General features: G+C 43.5%; 1 protein-coding gene across 2 annotated transcripts in view; it reads right to left on the bottom strand.

Moving 5' to 3' along the window:
- The window catches only part of LOC132834428 (E3 ubiquitin-protein ligase NEDD4-like), a 159,058-nt gene that overhangs the window by 44,846 nt on the left and 96,072 nt on the right, over window positions 1–18,140 (bottom strand). For both annotated transcript variants that reach the window (XM_060853363.1, XM_060853364.1), the window contains exon 6: window positions 148–198. In XM_060853363.1, coding sequence (XP_060709346.1) covers window positions 148–198 — 51 coding nt within the window. The remainder of the gene's footprint in view (window positions 1–147; window positions 199–18,140) is intronic.

The raw sequence follows: 18,140 nt of genomic DNA, 5'->3' as shown, positions 1-18,140 counted from the left end.
TGTAAATGTATCAATGAGATTTAATGACAAAATCTGTAAATTTATAGATTCACATCATACTTCCAAATGAATGCAGGATCCTTGGAGTGAAAAATATTCTCAAATTACAATATTTCACCACATCTGTCTGCTAGAATTAAAACTCACCGGGATATGTTGAAGGGGAATATCCACCAAGCCCAGAAAATCATCCCTGGTCTATGAAAACAAAATCAAAAGAAAAGGGGAGAAGGAAAAAAGAGAAATGAATCATTTGTTTTAAAATTATGAAAACTACTGTAACTTGCTACACTTGATTGCTTTTACTGTGTTATGGACTAGGCCAGAGCACAAAAACATTATACAGGTCACTTCTAAAACATGATCACTTTGGCCTGAAGTCTCATCTGTTTACATATCAGCAAAAAGGCTTCTCAATACTGTAATCTCTGGACCAAACCAGTCTAATTGGAACAGGGAGTGGTTTACAACCCCTCTGAATAAAACCAAGGACACAGTCTCCTTGAGAAAAGGAACAGCTTTTAGTAAAAAGGGACCAGCTTTGAGACAACTACCACCCCCCCACCTTAAAAAAATCCATCCATATCAAAAGATGGCTTCCTTTTTAAAACACTTCAAAAACAAACTGATTAGTAGTCTAAAACACAGATATACATTATACTATTAACATGCAAACATAGACAACCACATGTGAATTCAGGCTGTGGCACACCCGGCACCAAATGCCCCTGTATCTCATTCAAGCCTCGATAACGCATCGTCAATCACATTTTCACGACCTGCCACGTGTACAATTATTAAATTGAATGACTGCAACAATGAGCTCCATCTAAACACTCTGGCACTTTTGTCCTTAAATATTTCCACAAATGTCAATGGATTATGATCGGTGTATTTGATTGTCTCAGATGCATTGCTAGTAATATAAACACTAAAATGTTGTAATGCTAAGACCAAGTTTAAAGTATCTTCGTCCACCATTGTTGTTGGTGAACATGCAACTTCCTGAAAAAATACCCGATGCAGGAGAACCACACTGACACCCACATCACTGGCATCGATAGCCACCTCAAAGGCTTTGCGTAATCCAATGTGGCTAATATTGGAGCAGTGGTTGACACAATTTTTAGGTTGTCAAATGCCTTTTGACAGTCTGCTGTCCACAAACTTCTTGCCCTTTCTTTTTCAGGGGATTCGGTGAGTGGAGCAGCCACACTTCTAAAGTTTGGTAGAAACTATTGATGAAATTCATTCAACCCCAGGAACTGTAGTAATGTTTTTTTTGGTCGATTGTGGGGGAAATTCCCCAATTACTTTCATTTGTGCATCTTGTGGGGCCATTTGTCCATGTTCAATAACAAGGTCCAGGAAGATGACTTGGGCTTTGGCAAATTCGCTTTTAGCTAGGTCTACCACCAAGCCTGCATTCCGAAGTCGATCGAACAAGTCCAACAAATGCTGTAAATGTCCCTTCCAAGAGTAACTAAAAATTACCAGGTCATCAATATCCATGACACAGTTGGGTAACCCGGCAATAAACTTATCAGTCATGTTTTTATTCCTGATGAAGGGCTTTTGCCTTCGATTTCGCTGCTCGTTGGATGCTGCCTGAACTGCTGTGCTCTTCCAGCACCACTGATCCAGAATCTGGTTTCCAGCATCTGCAGTCATTATTTTTACCTAGTCTCTGAAATGTGGCTGGAGCATTTTTCATACCAAATGGCATGACTTTGAACTGATATAGTCCATTTGGCATTACAAAAGCCAAAATTGCCTTTGGTCTCTCTGACAGAGGTACGTGTCAGTACCCTCTGAACAAGTCCAACTTTGAAATGTAAGTTGCTTGTCCCACTTTTTCGACACAGTGGAACCATGGAATGGGGTATGCATCAGTCTTTGTAATGGCATTGACTTTGTGATAGTCCACACATGACTGTAGAGTACCATCTGGCTTTGGCACCACAACTATGGGTGAGCTCTAGTCACTAACACACTTCGATTAGGCCATCTCTGAGCATGTGCTCTATCTCCTTCTAACTTTAGAGGATTATGCCTAGAAGGACGTTGCTTAATCGGAACAGCATCTCCTATATCTATAGTTAGTACTTCCAGTTTATTTCCACATATTTTCCCATGTGATAGCAATAACTCTTTCAGGTCATTTCAATTTTCTTGTGGAAGGTAACTCAATAATTTATGCTGAAAATGTGTTGCTGGAAAAGTGCAGCAGGTCAGGCAGCATCCAAGGAGCAGGAGAATCGATGTTTCGGGCATGAGCCTGAGCCTTTCTTCAGGAACTCAATAATTTATTCCAATTTTTGACAACTTCCTCATTGTCCAATTTGATTTGAGGAATGTCCAATTCAGAATCCTCCGAACTTTATTAACCCCTTCTCCTCTTGCTTTCATTCCCTGTCAAAATACCTTTTGAACATATTCACATGATACACTCTGAGATTTCTTCCTGTCTGGAGTCCTTATGTACTTCACCTCACTCAGTTTCCTCTCAATTTGATAAGGTCCACTAAACCTTGCTTTTAAAGGCTCACCTGTCACTGGAAGTAACACCAATACTTTGTCCCCAATTACAAAATTGCAAATTTGTGATTTCTTATCTGCTTCCTGTTTCATTGTGTACAGAGATAATTTTAAATGCTGTCTAGCCAACTCTCCAGCTGTATTTAATTGTTCTCCAAAATTTGACACATAATCCAAATGGGTGGTCTTTAAATTCTGACTTATTAATTTCTCCTTAACCATTTTTAACAGTCCTCTTACTTCATGCCCAAAAATTAATTCACATGGACTGAATTTGGTCAATTCGTTCAGTGTATCTCTGATTGCAAAAAGTACAAATGGAATTCCCTTATCCCATTCATCTGGATAATCCTGACCATAAGCCCTCAACATGGTCTCTCTAGCACTTCCTGTAGTTCTGGATGGTCCACAGTAGATTTGAATTGCTTTATTCCCAAGTTATCCATAACTTCCTTGAATAGTTTGGATATGAAGTTTGATCCTTGATCTGACTGGATCTTTCTTGGTAGTACATATCTAGTGAAATATTTAAGTAATTCTTCTACAACCCTTTTAGCTATGATGTTGCATAGTGGGATTGCTTCTGGAAATCTAGTCAACACTTCCATTATTGTTAATAAATGCTTATTTCTACTTTTTGTTTGAAGTAGGGGACCTATGCAATCAATCAAGACTCTTGTGAAAGGTTCCACAAATGCTGGAATAGGTATTAAAAGGTGCAAGTTTTATTACTGCCTGTGGTTTTCCGATTAGCTGATGTGTGACATATCTGGCAAAATTCAATTACATCCTTGTGTAGTCCAGGCCAGTAAAAATGTCTTTGTATCTTAGCCTGTGTTTTCCTCACCCCTAAATGACCTCCAAGTGGTAGCTCATGTGCCAATTGCAGCACTTCCTTTTTATACCCTACTGGCAAAACAATTTGATGAATCTCTGCCCATTTCTCGTTTGCTTGAAGTGTGATGGTCTCCATTTCCTCATTAAGACATCATTTGTTAAGTCATAACACACAGGAATGCATTCACACTCCTTCTCTATAAATGCCTTTTGATATAACTGTTTTAAGCTCTCATCTTTCTGCTGTAACTCAATAAGCATAGCAGAGCTAAAGATATTTGCATGTTTATCTAGTTGCTCCTGCTCTGTCCAACTTATCTGATCAAAAAGGTTTCTGATAAAGCTATCAGCCTTTTGATCTCTCCTGCTTCAGCTCGTGCCTCTGCGAACTTGTGACCACACAATCAGGGAAAGTTCCTGAATAAAGATCCTTCATTTCTTAAGTTGCCTGCGCTGCCACTGGCTTTTCAACTACAGTAGGCAGCATGCTTACCAATAAATCAGCTATATCATTTGCAAGGACAAATTGTATTCCTAGAGCTGAGAGTTTATCCAATACTCCTACCACAAATTCTCCACTCTTCTCTGAACTTTCTAGTTGCACTTTTATATAATTGAGCGCTTTTGTCTCACCATGAATTCCTATTGCCAGTACCTTCTCTGGCAATAGTCCCTCAGAAATACATACCTCCTCATCTTTCAGCATCACAGACTGTGTTGCTTTATATTGTAACCTCTTTACCTGCTACTCCTGGCCTTGTGAATAAACTTTACTCTTGTATATATATTTTTTCAAAGCCGATCTGGCACTTCCTCCTTAATCAACCTCTGATCATCTTGTACACCGAAGCAGTTGTCAAACCTCCCTTGTGCTTTTTGTTACTAGTCCAACAAAACTCACAGGCTTGTCTGGTTTTCTTAGATCGGACTTTCTCCTAGCCCACCAACACTGCGATTTGTGTGGCCCATTTTATTACAGTTAAAACACTGCAGCTTTTTAACTTCTTTGTCCCCTTCAATGGTTTATTTTTAATCCTGTAGTAAGTGATCTTAATTTCTTCACTGAGATCTACCTTTCCCTTTCCACTTGAGGATTTCTCTTTGCCCTGATTTCTATCCCTCATGGACTGAAATTGATTCTGGAAGCCAAACCATGTTTTATGGACCAGCTCATAGTCATCATCCACTACTCTTGTTGTTTTAACTCTCTGCTCTTCCTCATGAGTTTGCACTACTTCAGGCAGTGAATTTTTGAATTCCTCCAAAATAATTACCTCTCTAAGGGCATCATAGGTTTGCTCGATTCTTAAGCTCTTATCTGTCTATCGGAATTACTCTGTTTGAGCCTTTTAAACTCAATGTAGATTTGACCTGGGTCTCTCCTTGGATTCCTGAAACATTGTCTATAGGCTTCTGGTACAAGCTCATATGCACTTAACATGGCTTTTTTAACCTCCTCATACTCCCTAGATATCTCCTCGGATTGGGATGTGAATACCTCACTAGCCCGACCTACGAATTTCATTTGGTTCAACAAAACCCATGTTGCCACTGGCCACTGTATTTGTTGAGCCACCTGTTCAAATGAGATGAAAAAGGCTTCCATATCCTTCTCACCAAATTTAGGCAATGCTTGAACATACTTAAGGAGTTTCTCATGAGGCTTCTGATTACCAGGGGATTGCTCCTCCTCATTCTCTTCCTCACTAAAGTTACCTTCAGCCTTTTAAGCTGACTTTCCTTTCTCAGTGTCAGTTTTTGAAGTTCAAAAGCTCTCTCTTCTGCTTTTAATTGTAACTCAAATGGTTTCATTTCTGCTGCCTTTCCTTGCCTCTAACTCAAACTACTTCATTTGTAATTGAATTCTTGCCATCTCTATAGATTCTGAACGTTTCTCCAGCAAGTTTAAATGCTGAGCTACTGCTGTAATTATCGGTTTTCCTCACAGAAGCAGGCAGTTCCAATTCCAGATTCTTTGCTAATTCCTGCAGCTTGGTCTTACTCATCTTTTGCACATCTTCCAAAGTCACCGCATCCACTTCCAGAAAACTCTTGGCGACTGAAAGAGCCATTACCATCCCAAGCTTTGTCTACCCAACCAAACCAACACCTGAAATAAAGACACTAGCACCTACTACTCGCTGTTTAAAATCCCGCAAGAGCTCCCAGTCTGTAATGGACTAGGCCAGACCATTCAAAACATGAAACAGGTGACTTCTAAAACATGACCACTTTGGCCAGAAGTCTCATCTGTTTACATATAAACAAAAAAGGCCTCTCAGTACCCTTTAATCTCTGGACCAAACCAGTCTGATCGGAACCGGGAGCGGTTTAAGACACCTCTGAAAGAAAACCAAGGACACAGTCTCCTTGAGAAAAGGAGCAGCTTTTAGAAAAAAGGGACTAGCTTTGTGACACCTGTATGTCATAAACACTGATCCCATGAAACTCAAATACTGTGAACACTTATTCTACACTGAAATATACACGGAAGTGAATTGTGTGAGATAAACATTTTAGAGCAAACAACTCTTAAAGATTCAAAATTACATAACAGCAGCATTATTCCATCCAAGATGCTGAACTCTGAGCTTTATCAGAAAGTATCTTAACTCTGAAATGAAAACATCACCTCATTAGGAAACCTAACCTTACTGGGCAGGATACCCTGGGATCAGAAAGAATTCAAATCTTTCACTCGAGCACGTAATCTCAAAATAAGGCACTGTCCTTTTAAAACACCGAGATAAGAAGAAACTTCTTCTCCCAGAAGATAGTGAATTTGTGGAATGCCTAACCACAGAAGGCTATTGAGGTGGTGTCAATAAGCATACGTGAGGTTCGGGGAGGGGGTGGTGGTGGTTTACTTCAGTTGACTGGATGGTTGGTTTTTGAAGCAGTGCAACACCAAGTGTGGGCTCAATCCCTGCACCGACTGAGGTTACCACGAAGGACTCTTCCTCTCAACTTCTTCTCTCGCCTAAGGCATGGTGGCCCTCAGGTTACATCACCACCAGTTATCTCTCCCTAATGAGAGAGCACCCATATGGTCTGGTAAGAATATGGTGACCTGAAACTTGAGGCTGACTTAGATAGATTTTTAAACAGTAAGGGGAATCAAAGGTTACACAAAAAGGGCAAGGAAGTATGTTTGAGAACTACTTTCTCAGCCATGATCTCTCAATGGGATGAATGGCCTGTTTTTGTTCCTATGTCTTATGGTTGTAAACTTCAGTCAATAAAGTTAATTGATGGTACAGTAAAATCGTAAGGTTATAAAAGCAGCTCAACCCATTGCAGGATGGGTAAAGGTTTTCCCCTTTGGACGTGCACAACCATATTCTCAGTTACTGTCCTTCAACAGAACAAGTACAATTATCTAACAAGGTTTAGAATTTCAATTGAAAAGTATCATCAGTTCGATAAAAACACAAATATTCTTTTATTCACATATGAGGAAATGTCTATCAGAGTCAGTCAGTCAGTCAGTCAGTCAATCAGAAAATATATTCCAACATGTTAATTTTTTTAGATTAGACTTACAGTGTGGAAACAGGCCCTTCGGCCCAACAAGTCCACACCGACCCGCCGAAGCGAAACCCACCCATACCCCTACATTACCCCTTACCTAACACTACGGGCAATTTAGCATGGCCAATTCACCTGACCCGCACATCTTTGGACTGTGGGAGGAAACCGGAGCACCCGGGGGAAACCCACGCAGACACGGGGAGAACATGCAAACTCCACACAGTCAGTCGCCTGAGTCGGGAATTGAACCCGGGTCTTCAGGCGCTGTGAGGCAGCAGTGCTAACCACTGTGCCACCGTGCCGCCCATTAATGTTTGCTCACTTGCTCAAATGTCTAAAAGAAAATTGACAGTGGCTTTGATACTTTGGTTGTCAATGTAGCAGGATGGACCTCGTCAATTTTATAACTGCCTCAAGTGACAGCATTTGCTGCAAAATGAGTAGCAACGTTAAAATTAAAATCAAACTCGTTGCAACAGGATAACAAGACAGAAGTCACAGTGGAGATATTTTCTAGACTTGACATTTTGAAATTGATCATTTTACAATCAACATTTAAAGAAATTGACTACCTTTTAATGTAAATCACTGAAAGTTTAACAAAATGATCCTGCTTTTCATGCCTGGTCAACATTACAATAAACCAATAACAAAAACACATTATTTTATCAACCTTTGCCTTTTAACCTAAAGGGTAGTGATTTTAGTGCTGCACACAGTTGATCCATTTCATTAAGTTGATTAAGAAATAAAATTGCACAGCCTGCACATGACCTCCAGTTGGTAGTCAGTCCATGAGGCTACCTACATAATAAATAATTAATGCAAAGAACAGTCCACATTACTAAATCACTATGATGCTTCACAGTCAGAGAACTAAATTAGTGCATCGGAGATCAAGTGATAGCAAATGTTAACAACTTATTAAGTGGATAGAACTGTTGCTTCCTATTGCACAAAACGAACCAGAAATTGAGCAAAGTTGGCTTGGTGATGAAATCATGAATCAAAGTGAAATGGCTTCAATCAAGACAGATTGTCCATTGCAACAACCCACCACAAGATGGCACCATGTGCAGGAGATGGTGAATTACTGGAATAGCTGAACATTTGCAGTTGACACAATCCTCCCACTTCCTCCAGGCGAAAGGGGTAGCCATGGGCACCCGCATGGGCCCCTCTTTGTTGGCTATGTAGAACAGTCCATCTTCCGTAGTTACACCGAAACCACTCCCATCTCTTCCTTCGCTACATCAATGACTGCATCGGTGCCACCTCGTGCTCCCGCCAAGAGGTTGAGCAGTTCATCAACTTCAACACATTCCATCCCGACCTTAAAATTTACCTGGACCATCTCTGACACCTTCCTCCCCTTCCTGGACCTCTTCATCTCCATCAATGACGACCGACTCAACACTGACATTTTTTTTTACAAACCCACTAACTCCCACAGCTACCGTGATTACATGTCTTCCCACCCTACCTCATGCAAAAATGCTAGCCTGTATTCCCAATCCCTCCAACTCCGCCATATCTGCTTCTAGAGGACCTGTTCCACCACAGAACACACTAGATGGCCTCCTTCTTCAAAGACTGTAATTTCCTTTTCCACCTGGTTGAAGATGCCCTCCAATGCATCTCATCCATACCCTGCACCTCCGTCCTCAAACCCCACCCCTCCAACCGCAACAAGGACAGAACCCCCCCCCGCCCCTCACCTTCCAACCCACCCCCCCACAACCTCTGCATAAACCGCATCATCTGCCGACATTTGCGCCACTTACAAATGGACCCCACGACCAGGGGATAGATTTCCTTCTGCAAATGTGTTGCTGGTCAAAGCACAGCAGGCCAGGCAGCATCTCAGGAATAGAGAATTCGACGTTTCGAGCATAAGCCCTTCAAGATTTCCTTCCCCACCCTTATCTGCAAAGACCCTTCCCTCCAAGACTACCTGGTCAGGTACACGCCCCCTGCCCCCCAAAACAACCCACCCTCCCCTCCCGGCTCCTTCCCCGGTCACTGCAAGAATTGCAAAACCTGATCCCACACCTCCTCCCTCACCACCATCCAAGGCCCCAAAGGAGCCTTCCACATCCAAAGTTTTACCTACACATCCAGAAATATCATTTATTGTATCCGTTGCTCCCGATGCAGTCTCCTTTACATTGGGGAGACTGGATGCCTTCTCGCAGAGCGCTTCAGGGAACACCTCTGGGACACCCACACTAATCAACCCCACTGCCCCATGGCCAAACATTTAAATCCCCCTCCCACTCTGCAGAGGACACGTAGGTCCTGGGCCTCCTCCACCCATCATTCAACACCTGGAGGAAGAACATCTCATCTTCCGTCTCGGAATGCTTCAACCCTAGGGCATGTGGACTTCACCAGTTTCCTCATTTCCCCTCCCCCCGCCTTATTCCAATTCCAATCTGCCAACTCAGCACCACCCTCATGACTTGTCCTACCTGCTAATCTTCCTTCCCACCTGTCCACTCCACCCTCCTCTCTGACCTATCACCTTCATCCCCAACTCCATCCACTTATTGCACACTTTGCTACCTTCCCCCCAGCCCCACCTCTCTCTGATTTCTCTCTCCACTCCGGAGGCTCCCTGCCTCATTCCTGATGAAGGGTTTTTGCTCAAAACATCAATTTTCCTGCTCCTCGGATGCTGCTTGACCTGCTGTGCGTTTCCAGCACCACTCTGATCTTCAGCATCTGCAGTCCCCATTTTCGACATGGCAGTGTTGAAAGGTGTGGTGCTGGGAAAGCACAGCCAGAAGGGCAACAACCAAGGAGCAGGAGAGTCGGACATTTTGGGTGTAAGCCCTTCATCAGAAATGAGGCTTGTGGGACTCTGATCTTCAGGGTGGCTGTCCTCACTTTCTCCAAGTTGACACATGGCAGTAGAAATCAGATCATTTAGTCCAATGGCATCAGATACCATTGCTGAAGGACATGCACTTAGTTGAAAAGAAAGACAAACGAAGAGCATAAAAGTATTTGCCTGTAAACGTATGCTTCCCTGTTACAGCAGCAGCCGCAGGAACTGTAGTGTGTTCATTTGTTCTCTTATTTGCAAGGGCATGTTAACCAGAGTGTCTCTGAGGGAACTGTCACTTATTCCATTATATTAGTAATGGATCACATTGGTCAGATTATATTAGTAACCAACTTAATTGAGAACAGAGGGATAAGGATTTACTGGCTGGGATGAAATACAGGATGTACCAGCTACAATTTGTGTGCTCTCCATGCTCTTGCTAGGTGCATGATAAATCCTTGCTCCCACAGCCTGTGGTTTTAATCATTCCTGTGTCCCACTCTTGCTTATTGTTCCAGACTCTGAATTTGTGGCTTCACACAAGCTTCATTTCTTCACATAATCAACAGATTAGAAGTCATTCTGACATCAAGACACTCTTGGGTGATGTGGATGAAAACTGTGCTCCCAGTTCCAGTGGCCTAGTGATGCTAACACATTGTAATGCTGAACTTAATACATGCATGGATCTGACCACAGTAACCTTTCCCACCAACAGAGGATGCCAGTGCACTGTGTGTACATTAAATCATAACAGCAGCACCCATTGACTATACAAAGAACACTACTGCCATACTTCCAAATCTTGGTTAAATAACACTGGAGCAAATTATTGATCCAATTTAATGAGGTAAAAGCTTGTAGCTTATTCATAAAGGTTAAGACCCCAAATTCTGAGATGCTAAAGTAAATTGATGCATCCACTTTGATTTAAACATAAACATGGTGACTGGTGTTTAGAAAGCAGCTTTAATCCCCTCTCACAAAAACTTGCATTTATGCAGCACCTTGCATATCCAAAGGCATTTCTACAGGAGCATTACAAAACAAAGTTTGACCCTGAAGTCACATGTGGGAGTGTTGCAATTAGTGTAACGATCAAACGTTTGATCAAAGTAGTAGGTTTGAGCACCTTAAAAAGGATGAAAACGTAGTTAGCAAGAACAAGATTTCTGTGTCAGGAGGAGATTCCAGTGTTCAGGGTTTGGGCAACTGAAAATATAGCCATAAAGGGGTGCAGTGACTAAACCCAAGTTACTTGAGAGGTCAGAGCTGGAGAAATACAGGGATGGGTTTTGGGTCTGGGCAAGATTACAGGGATACAGAGGAGCGCGGCCACAAAAGGAAATGAAAACAAAGGATGAGAATTTTAAAACTGACTCACAGCTTCATCTGACATTAAGTATAGGTCAGTAACCACAGCAGTGATGACCCAACAGGATACTGAATGAATTAAGACACAGGAGGCAAAGGTTTGCACAAACTCCTGTTTATGGAGTATAGATGCATTTGCATAGTCAATTCTAGAGCTAACAGAGACTGTTACATACAGTAAATGCAAATTTGCAGAGCCAAGTGATCACCTCCTTATCTGTTGAGTGGAAAGTAATTAGTTTGTCATTTATCTGTAAAAGAGGCAGTCCTCAGGAAGGTGCCGTCCTCAGGGAGGCGTCATATTGTTTGTGCCTCTCCATAAGTGTGTGAGGGATTTCTGTTGAGTCTCCAGTGATGGAAGCTGATGGCACAGAGCCCTGCTTTGTCCTGAATCAGTTTACTAAATAAGTGAGTGTCTCTCTTATTTCTTGAATTGACTGTTCAAATGGAGATAGGCTACATAAACATTAGGCTGTGCAAAACTTTACCTCTTGTGTCACACATTGGCAATTCAAACCCTGGCATTCAACAGATGGGGTCCATAACTAGTTGGTGACTTGTGGGGTTTTCCAATCCTTTCATCAAAGGACATCTACTGGTGGATCATGCTCATGAAGTCTGTTGCCTACCCGAAAGGGAAGTGGCTGGAGTTGGGGGGTGGTCAATTATGTGAACTGAACATCACTGAGTGATTGAGAAGCAACTTGTGGGTTTCTGCCAGTGTGGGTAATTGATGTTTGCATGAGCAAGATGCCTGGAGAAGGCGATCAAGCAGAGAATTTCAGCTATGATGCATATTTTACCATTTAATTCAGTGTCAACAAGATAAGTGTGAGATGATCCATGTCAGATAGGCGCACTGTACTCTGTCATTGAGTATGATGGGCCAAGCGTTGAGGTCCAGTGTTGGAGCAGCAGCGTCTCACATAGTTTAGTTAATGCATTGTTTCTTTTTTTGACTTTTGCTGCTTTTTGAGAGAAGTGTTAATGAAAGGAGGAAATCCAATCTAGAATCACTCCTCAGTGGCAGATCACACTGTAGTTTCTGACCATCCATACACATACACAACTAGGTTTTAGCAATTGGATTGTGGTGACATGCACAAAGACAAGAATTCCAGCAGCAGATGAATTGAGGCAGAGGCAGAATCAGGAATATTATTAAGTTGGAAATGACAATTGTTAATGATGATTAGATTACTTACAGTGTGGAAACAGGCCCTTCGGCCCAACAAGTCCACACCGACCCGCCGAAGTGCAACCCACCCATACCCCTACATTACCCCCTTTACCTAACACTATGGGCAATTTGGAATGGCCATTTCACCTGACCTGCACATCTTTGGACTGTGGGAGGAAACCGGAGCACCCGGAGGAAACCCACGCAGACACGGGGAGAATGTGCAAACTCCACACAGTCAGTCGCCTGATATGGAAACATGGTCAGAAGGTCATCCAAGGATTACGTAGGACACTGAGGTTCAGCCTCAGGGAGCAGATGAGGTCAGCAGTTTGCAATCACAGACTATGGTTTCTGTCTTCCTAATACTTCTGTGGAAGAGATTTCTGCTTATTCATCAGATAAGCAAGCTAACAATTTGGACACAGTGGCAGGGTCCAGACAAGTGATCATGAGCTTGTTTTGAGTGCCACAATACATGTGGAAACGGAAGTCAGACTTTTAATGATGTCCTGGGAGCTGTATGTAGATGAGAACCAGGAAGGGGTAAGGCAGGAATAGATTCCACAGGGAACACCTTGGATAATGGCACAGAAGTAGGGAGGAAGTCTAATAGCAGATTACTCTGGTTATTAATGCATAGAAAAGAATGAACTAGGGCTTTCCAACTGAAAACTTATATCTTATCCCATATTTGTACACTCCAAAGTTTTTCAAAGTCAATTCAACAAAAGACTTGCCTGTGTTGAAGTATTTCAAAGTACAAACATGCACTCTGAATACAAAACAATACTTTCAATCTGTAGGGAAAAGGATATAGTTTTACAATCGTTATTACCCTGACAAGCACTGGGTCATGCCAGGATTTTAATACCATGCAAGAAACTCTTTGTGAATGGCACACTGAGGCATCAGCATTAAATTAAAAAATGCAGTGCAGCATTCACACACAACTTCTTACATGTTATTATAACCCTGGCACGATGCAACAAAGCCAAGTCTCTTAAAAATAAGCAAACAATTTGGCTCTTGTTACCAATTTAAACATCTTAAACTTAGCAGAACAACGTGGACCTGTCTTGTTATATTTTATTTATTCCAAATTCTGTGTGGAATTCCCACCATTATCAAGCCTGGCACACGCCCTACGTAAACTTGCAATGTTAGTTAACATGGCCACCATCCCATACTTACGGCCCAGTTTCAACAGAATCTCATTGTATCCTAAAATGCACCTGCCAATCTCCAGAACTTGGCAATGCTGACAAATTCAGCAGAGTGAACAAAGCATCCAAAAAGCTGACAAGAATCAACAAAAAAAATAACACTGAAAAGTGCTGAAGGAAGATCCATGACCATCACCATTGTTACAAAATGACAGAAACATGCTACCTTTACTCCATACTGGATTACAATATTACCTTTTACCATTTCACACTCCAAAAAAACAAATTCAACATGTTTCAATGGGAGTACAATGGGATGAACATGTCCAAATATAGTCTTCTATTTGGACAGGAGGAAACACTAAAGAGCAGCACACAGTTCAATCTTTGAAGAAATTACCACTGTTTTCCCCAAACTATCTCGTTCACTATCAGCCTTTAGGGAAAGAAATTTGTCATCCTTCCTGGGCCTGGCCTACATGCGACTCCAGACACACTGCAAACTAATTGACTGCTAATTGCCCTCTGACTTGGCTGAGCAAGTCATTCAGTTCAAGGGCAACAAATCCTGACTGTGCCAGCAATGCCCACAATTTGTGAAAGAACAGAAGAACATTTGTGGGGCTGCACTTGGTATTCTTGACCCTTTGAATTTCCTAGGAGAAAGTGAGGACTGCAGATGCTGGAGATCAGAGCTGAAAATGTGTTGCTGGAAAAGCGCAGGCAGGTCAGGCATTCCTGAAGGGCTCATGCCCGAAACATTGATTCTCCTGCTCCTTGGATGCTGCCTGACCTGCTGCGCTTTTCCAGCAACACATTTTCACCTTTGAATTTCCTGTCTTCACACTGGGCAAAGTGCCATTCATTACATCAAAAGTCACCCAAATGTCACTTTGAAAGATCCTGGTGTCATCGAACGATACTGTATGCTTGTTTGAGAAGGGAAGATTCAAATGGGATGAGGATCATGTGTTACATATAGTGCAGGTTCTATGTTTTGTTTAAAGAGAGTAAATTAAGACCAGTAAATGGCTTTTAAATCATGGTTATCAAGCCTGGAAACGATATTGAGTTTGGTGAAACAACATTGTCTTCAGATGCCACATGTGGAGTCCAAAACCAAATCAGCTTTCTGCTTCCATTAATGCCAAGTCAATCAGCTGACATTCTTTTTATGATCAGAGAACAAGTTATTTTATAGAGAGGTGTTGGCACACAGTTATACACTGCAGGCCCTAATAGTTGCACTTTGAATGGTGGGCTCTAAGTTGCAATTTCAATGAGGTCACCAGAGAAAATGTTGAAAAGATCCCAACCACTTCATGTACACAGGAGTAAATGACCTCATGATGCATTCTCAGGGATGTGGAGTTTTGTTGGGAGACTTCACCTCTGCTTGAAACCACTGCAAAGCCTCATTTTAAAAAAAGGCAAAATAAATGTTGTTACCCTGAACTTCACTGAAGTGTCGTCCCCTTCAGATACCATTTCCTTGTGGTTACCAAACTGTGATTGATTTCTATGCTGTGTAGTTGCCAAAAGTCAACAAATTCAGCCAGTACATTCAGGTTGTGCAGTGTACTTTCTACATCATGGGAGCACCAACACAACATTATTTTTTAAAAGAACCCTAAACAGGTTTGCTTGACCCATTAAATCTTGCTGCTCTGCACCAAGTGGTGGCTCTACACGGTAGAGGAGTATCCTTTGCCTTGACTGTGGATGGAATGAATCAGCTCCAAGTGCAAACATTTTCCGGTCTGTTTAATTGAACACTTTCTGCCTGCTGAATTAGCAGGGCTCATAGCCAACAGCGGACTCCCCTGGCCCCAAGTGGACACCATGAACAAGTTCCAGAAAACTGCGTGTCCATTCAGTAAAGGCAAGGTCAGCAATTATGTACAACTCCTGGTATAAGGGTGTGTTAGGGGCTTGTGATCTCTGGATGAACTTGATGGTACTGATTACAAAAATGCATACTGTTCTCCTCTTCTCCCCACCACCCCCCCAACCTTGCCTCCTCCCCTAAATCTTTATTCAACTCAATGGGAAACACTGCAAGAGGTGTGGCCCATTGGACAATCTGAACAGTTAGAGACACAGACAGATTCCAATGATAACTATATTTTACTTCCAACTGCTACAATTCATTCTTCACAGACGAAATTACAATTCTAATGGACTGGTTTCAATAACAAAACAGAAAAATTCCAACTGCTCGGCTCCAAAAGCAGAAATAGCTATAATATTTTGAAAACACATACTCTTCAGTTAAATCAAGATAGCCACGTCCTCTCTATAGTTTCATCTCAGGATAAAGGGTGTATTGTCTTTGAGAGAGCGCTTGGCATATTCAGTACCAAATGTTGGAAATCGTTCTACTTTCAGAAATGTTGTTGTTGCAGAAGTTATATGTACAGATCTTGCCTTTGCACTTTGTATGGCATGATCTGCCTGTATAGCAGGCAAAACAACACTTTTCATTGTACCTCTGTGCATGTGACGTCAATCAAATCAAATCTCACTTACCGAATAAATAGATTTGCATCTCACAATTTCAAAACATCCTGGAATCAATACCTTGAGGCAGGAAACACAGCCACCATTTTCCCCATAGACAGTGATGTAATAGCCTCACCCTCGGAATGTGCAGCCCTCTACTCCCTCCGCTCCAACCCCAACCTCACTATCAAACCGGCAGACAAGGGAGGCGCGGTAGTAGTTTGGCGCACCAACCTTTACACCGCTGAGGCTAAACGCCAGCTCACGGGCACCTCCTCCTACTGCCCCCTTGGCCATGACCCCACCTCCCACCACCAAACCATCATCTCCCAGACCATCCATAACCTCATCACCTCAGGGGATCTCCCATCCACCGCCTCCAACCTCATAGTCACACAACTCCGCACCGCCCGTTTCTACCTCCTGCCCAAAATCCATAAACCTGACTGCTCCGGCCGACCCATTGTCTCAGCCTGCTCCTGCCCCACCGAACTCATCTCTGCATACCTCGACACGGTCCTGTCCCCCTTAGTCCAAGAACTCCCCACCTACGTTCGGGACACCACCCACACCCTCCACCTCCTCCATGATTTTCGCTTCCCCGGTCCCCAACGTCTTATCTTCACCATGGACATCCAGTCCCTGTACAACTCCATCCCCCATCACGAAGGACTCAAAGCCCTCCGCTTCTTCCTTTCCCGCCGTACCAACCAGTACCCTTCCACCGACACCCTCCTTCGACTGACTGAACTGGTCCTCACTCTGAACAACTTCTCTTTCCAATCCTCCCACTTCCTCCAAACCAAAGGAGTAGCCATGGGCACCCACATGGGCCCCAGCTATACCTGCCTCTTCATAGGATATGTGGAACAGTCTATCTTCCGCAACTACATTGGCACCACCCCCCACCTTTTCCTCCGCTACATCGATGACTGTATCGGTGCTGCCTCGTGCTCCCATGAGGAGGTTGAACAGTTCATCCACTTTACCAACACCTTCCACCCCGACCTCAAATTTAACTGACTGTCTCAGACTCCTCCCTCCCCTTCCTAGGCCTCTCCATTTCTATCTCGGATGACCGAATCAACACAGACATTTACTACATAGACTGCACCTCCTCCCACCCTGCCCCCTGTAAAAACACTGTCCCATACTCCCAATTCCTTCTTCTCCGCCGTATCTGCTCTCAGGAGGACCAGTTCCAATACCGAACAACCCAAATGGCCTCCTTCTTCAAAGACCGCAATTTCCCCTCAGACGTGATCGACGATGCCCTCCACCGCATCTCCTCCACTTCTCGCTCCTCCGCCCTTGAGCCCCGCCCCTCCGATCGCCACCAGGACAGAACCCCACTGGTCCTCACCTACCACCCCACCAACCTCCATATACATCATATCATCCTTCGTCATTTCCGCCACCTCCAAACGGACCCCACCACCAGGGATGTATTTCCCTCCCCTCCCCTTTCAGCGTTCCGAAAAGACGACACCCTCCGTGACTCCCTCGTCAGGTCCACACCCCCCACCAACCCAACCTCCACTCCCGGTACCTTCCTCTGCAACCACAAGAAATGCAAAACTTGCGCCCACACTTACCCCCTTACTTCCCTCCAAGGCCCCAAGGGATCCTTCCATATCCGCCACAAATTCACCTGCACCTCCACACACATCATTTACTGCATCCGCTGCACCCGACGTGGCCTCCTCTATATTGGGGAGACAGGCTGCCTACTTGCGGAACGTTTCAGAGAACACCTCTGGGACACCCCGACCAACCAATCCAACCACCCCGTGGCTCAATACTTTAACTCCCCCTCTCACTCCACCAAAGACTTGCAGGTCATTGGACTCCTCCATCATCAGACCATAGCAACACGACAGCTGGAGGAAGAGCGCCTCATCTTCCGCCTAGGAACCCTCCAACCACAAGGGATGGACTCAGATTTCTCCAGTTTCCTCATTTCCCTCCCCCCACCTTGTCTCAGTCCCAACCCTCAAACTCAGCACCACCTTCCTAACCTGCAATCTTCTTCCTGACCTCTCCGCCCCCACCCCCACTCCGGCCTATCACCCTCACCTTGACCTCCTTCCACCTATCGCACTTCCAACTCCCCTCCCCCAAGTCCCTCCTCCCTACCTTTTATCTTAGCCTGCTTGGCACACTTTCCTCATTCCTGAAGAAG

Source organism: Hemiscyllium ocellatum, chromosome 39 (genome assembly GCF_020745735.1).
Source record: "Hemiscyllium ocellatum isolate sHemOce1 chromosome 39, sHemOce1.pat.X.cur, whole genome shotgun sequence".
NCBI classification, from domain to species: Eukaryota; Metazoa; Chordata; class Chondrichthyes; order Orectolobiformes; family Hemiscylliidae; genus Hemiscyllium; species Hemiscyllium ocellatum.
Note: the sequence above shows the minus strand (reverse complement) of the source record. Positions and strands in the feature narration are given on the sequence as shown.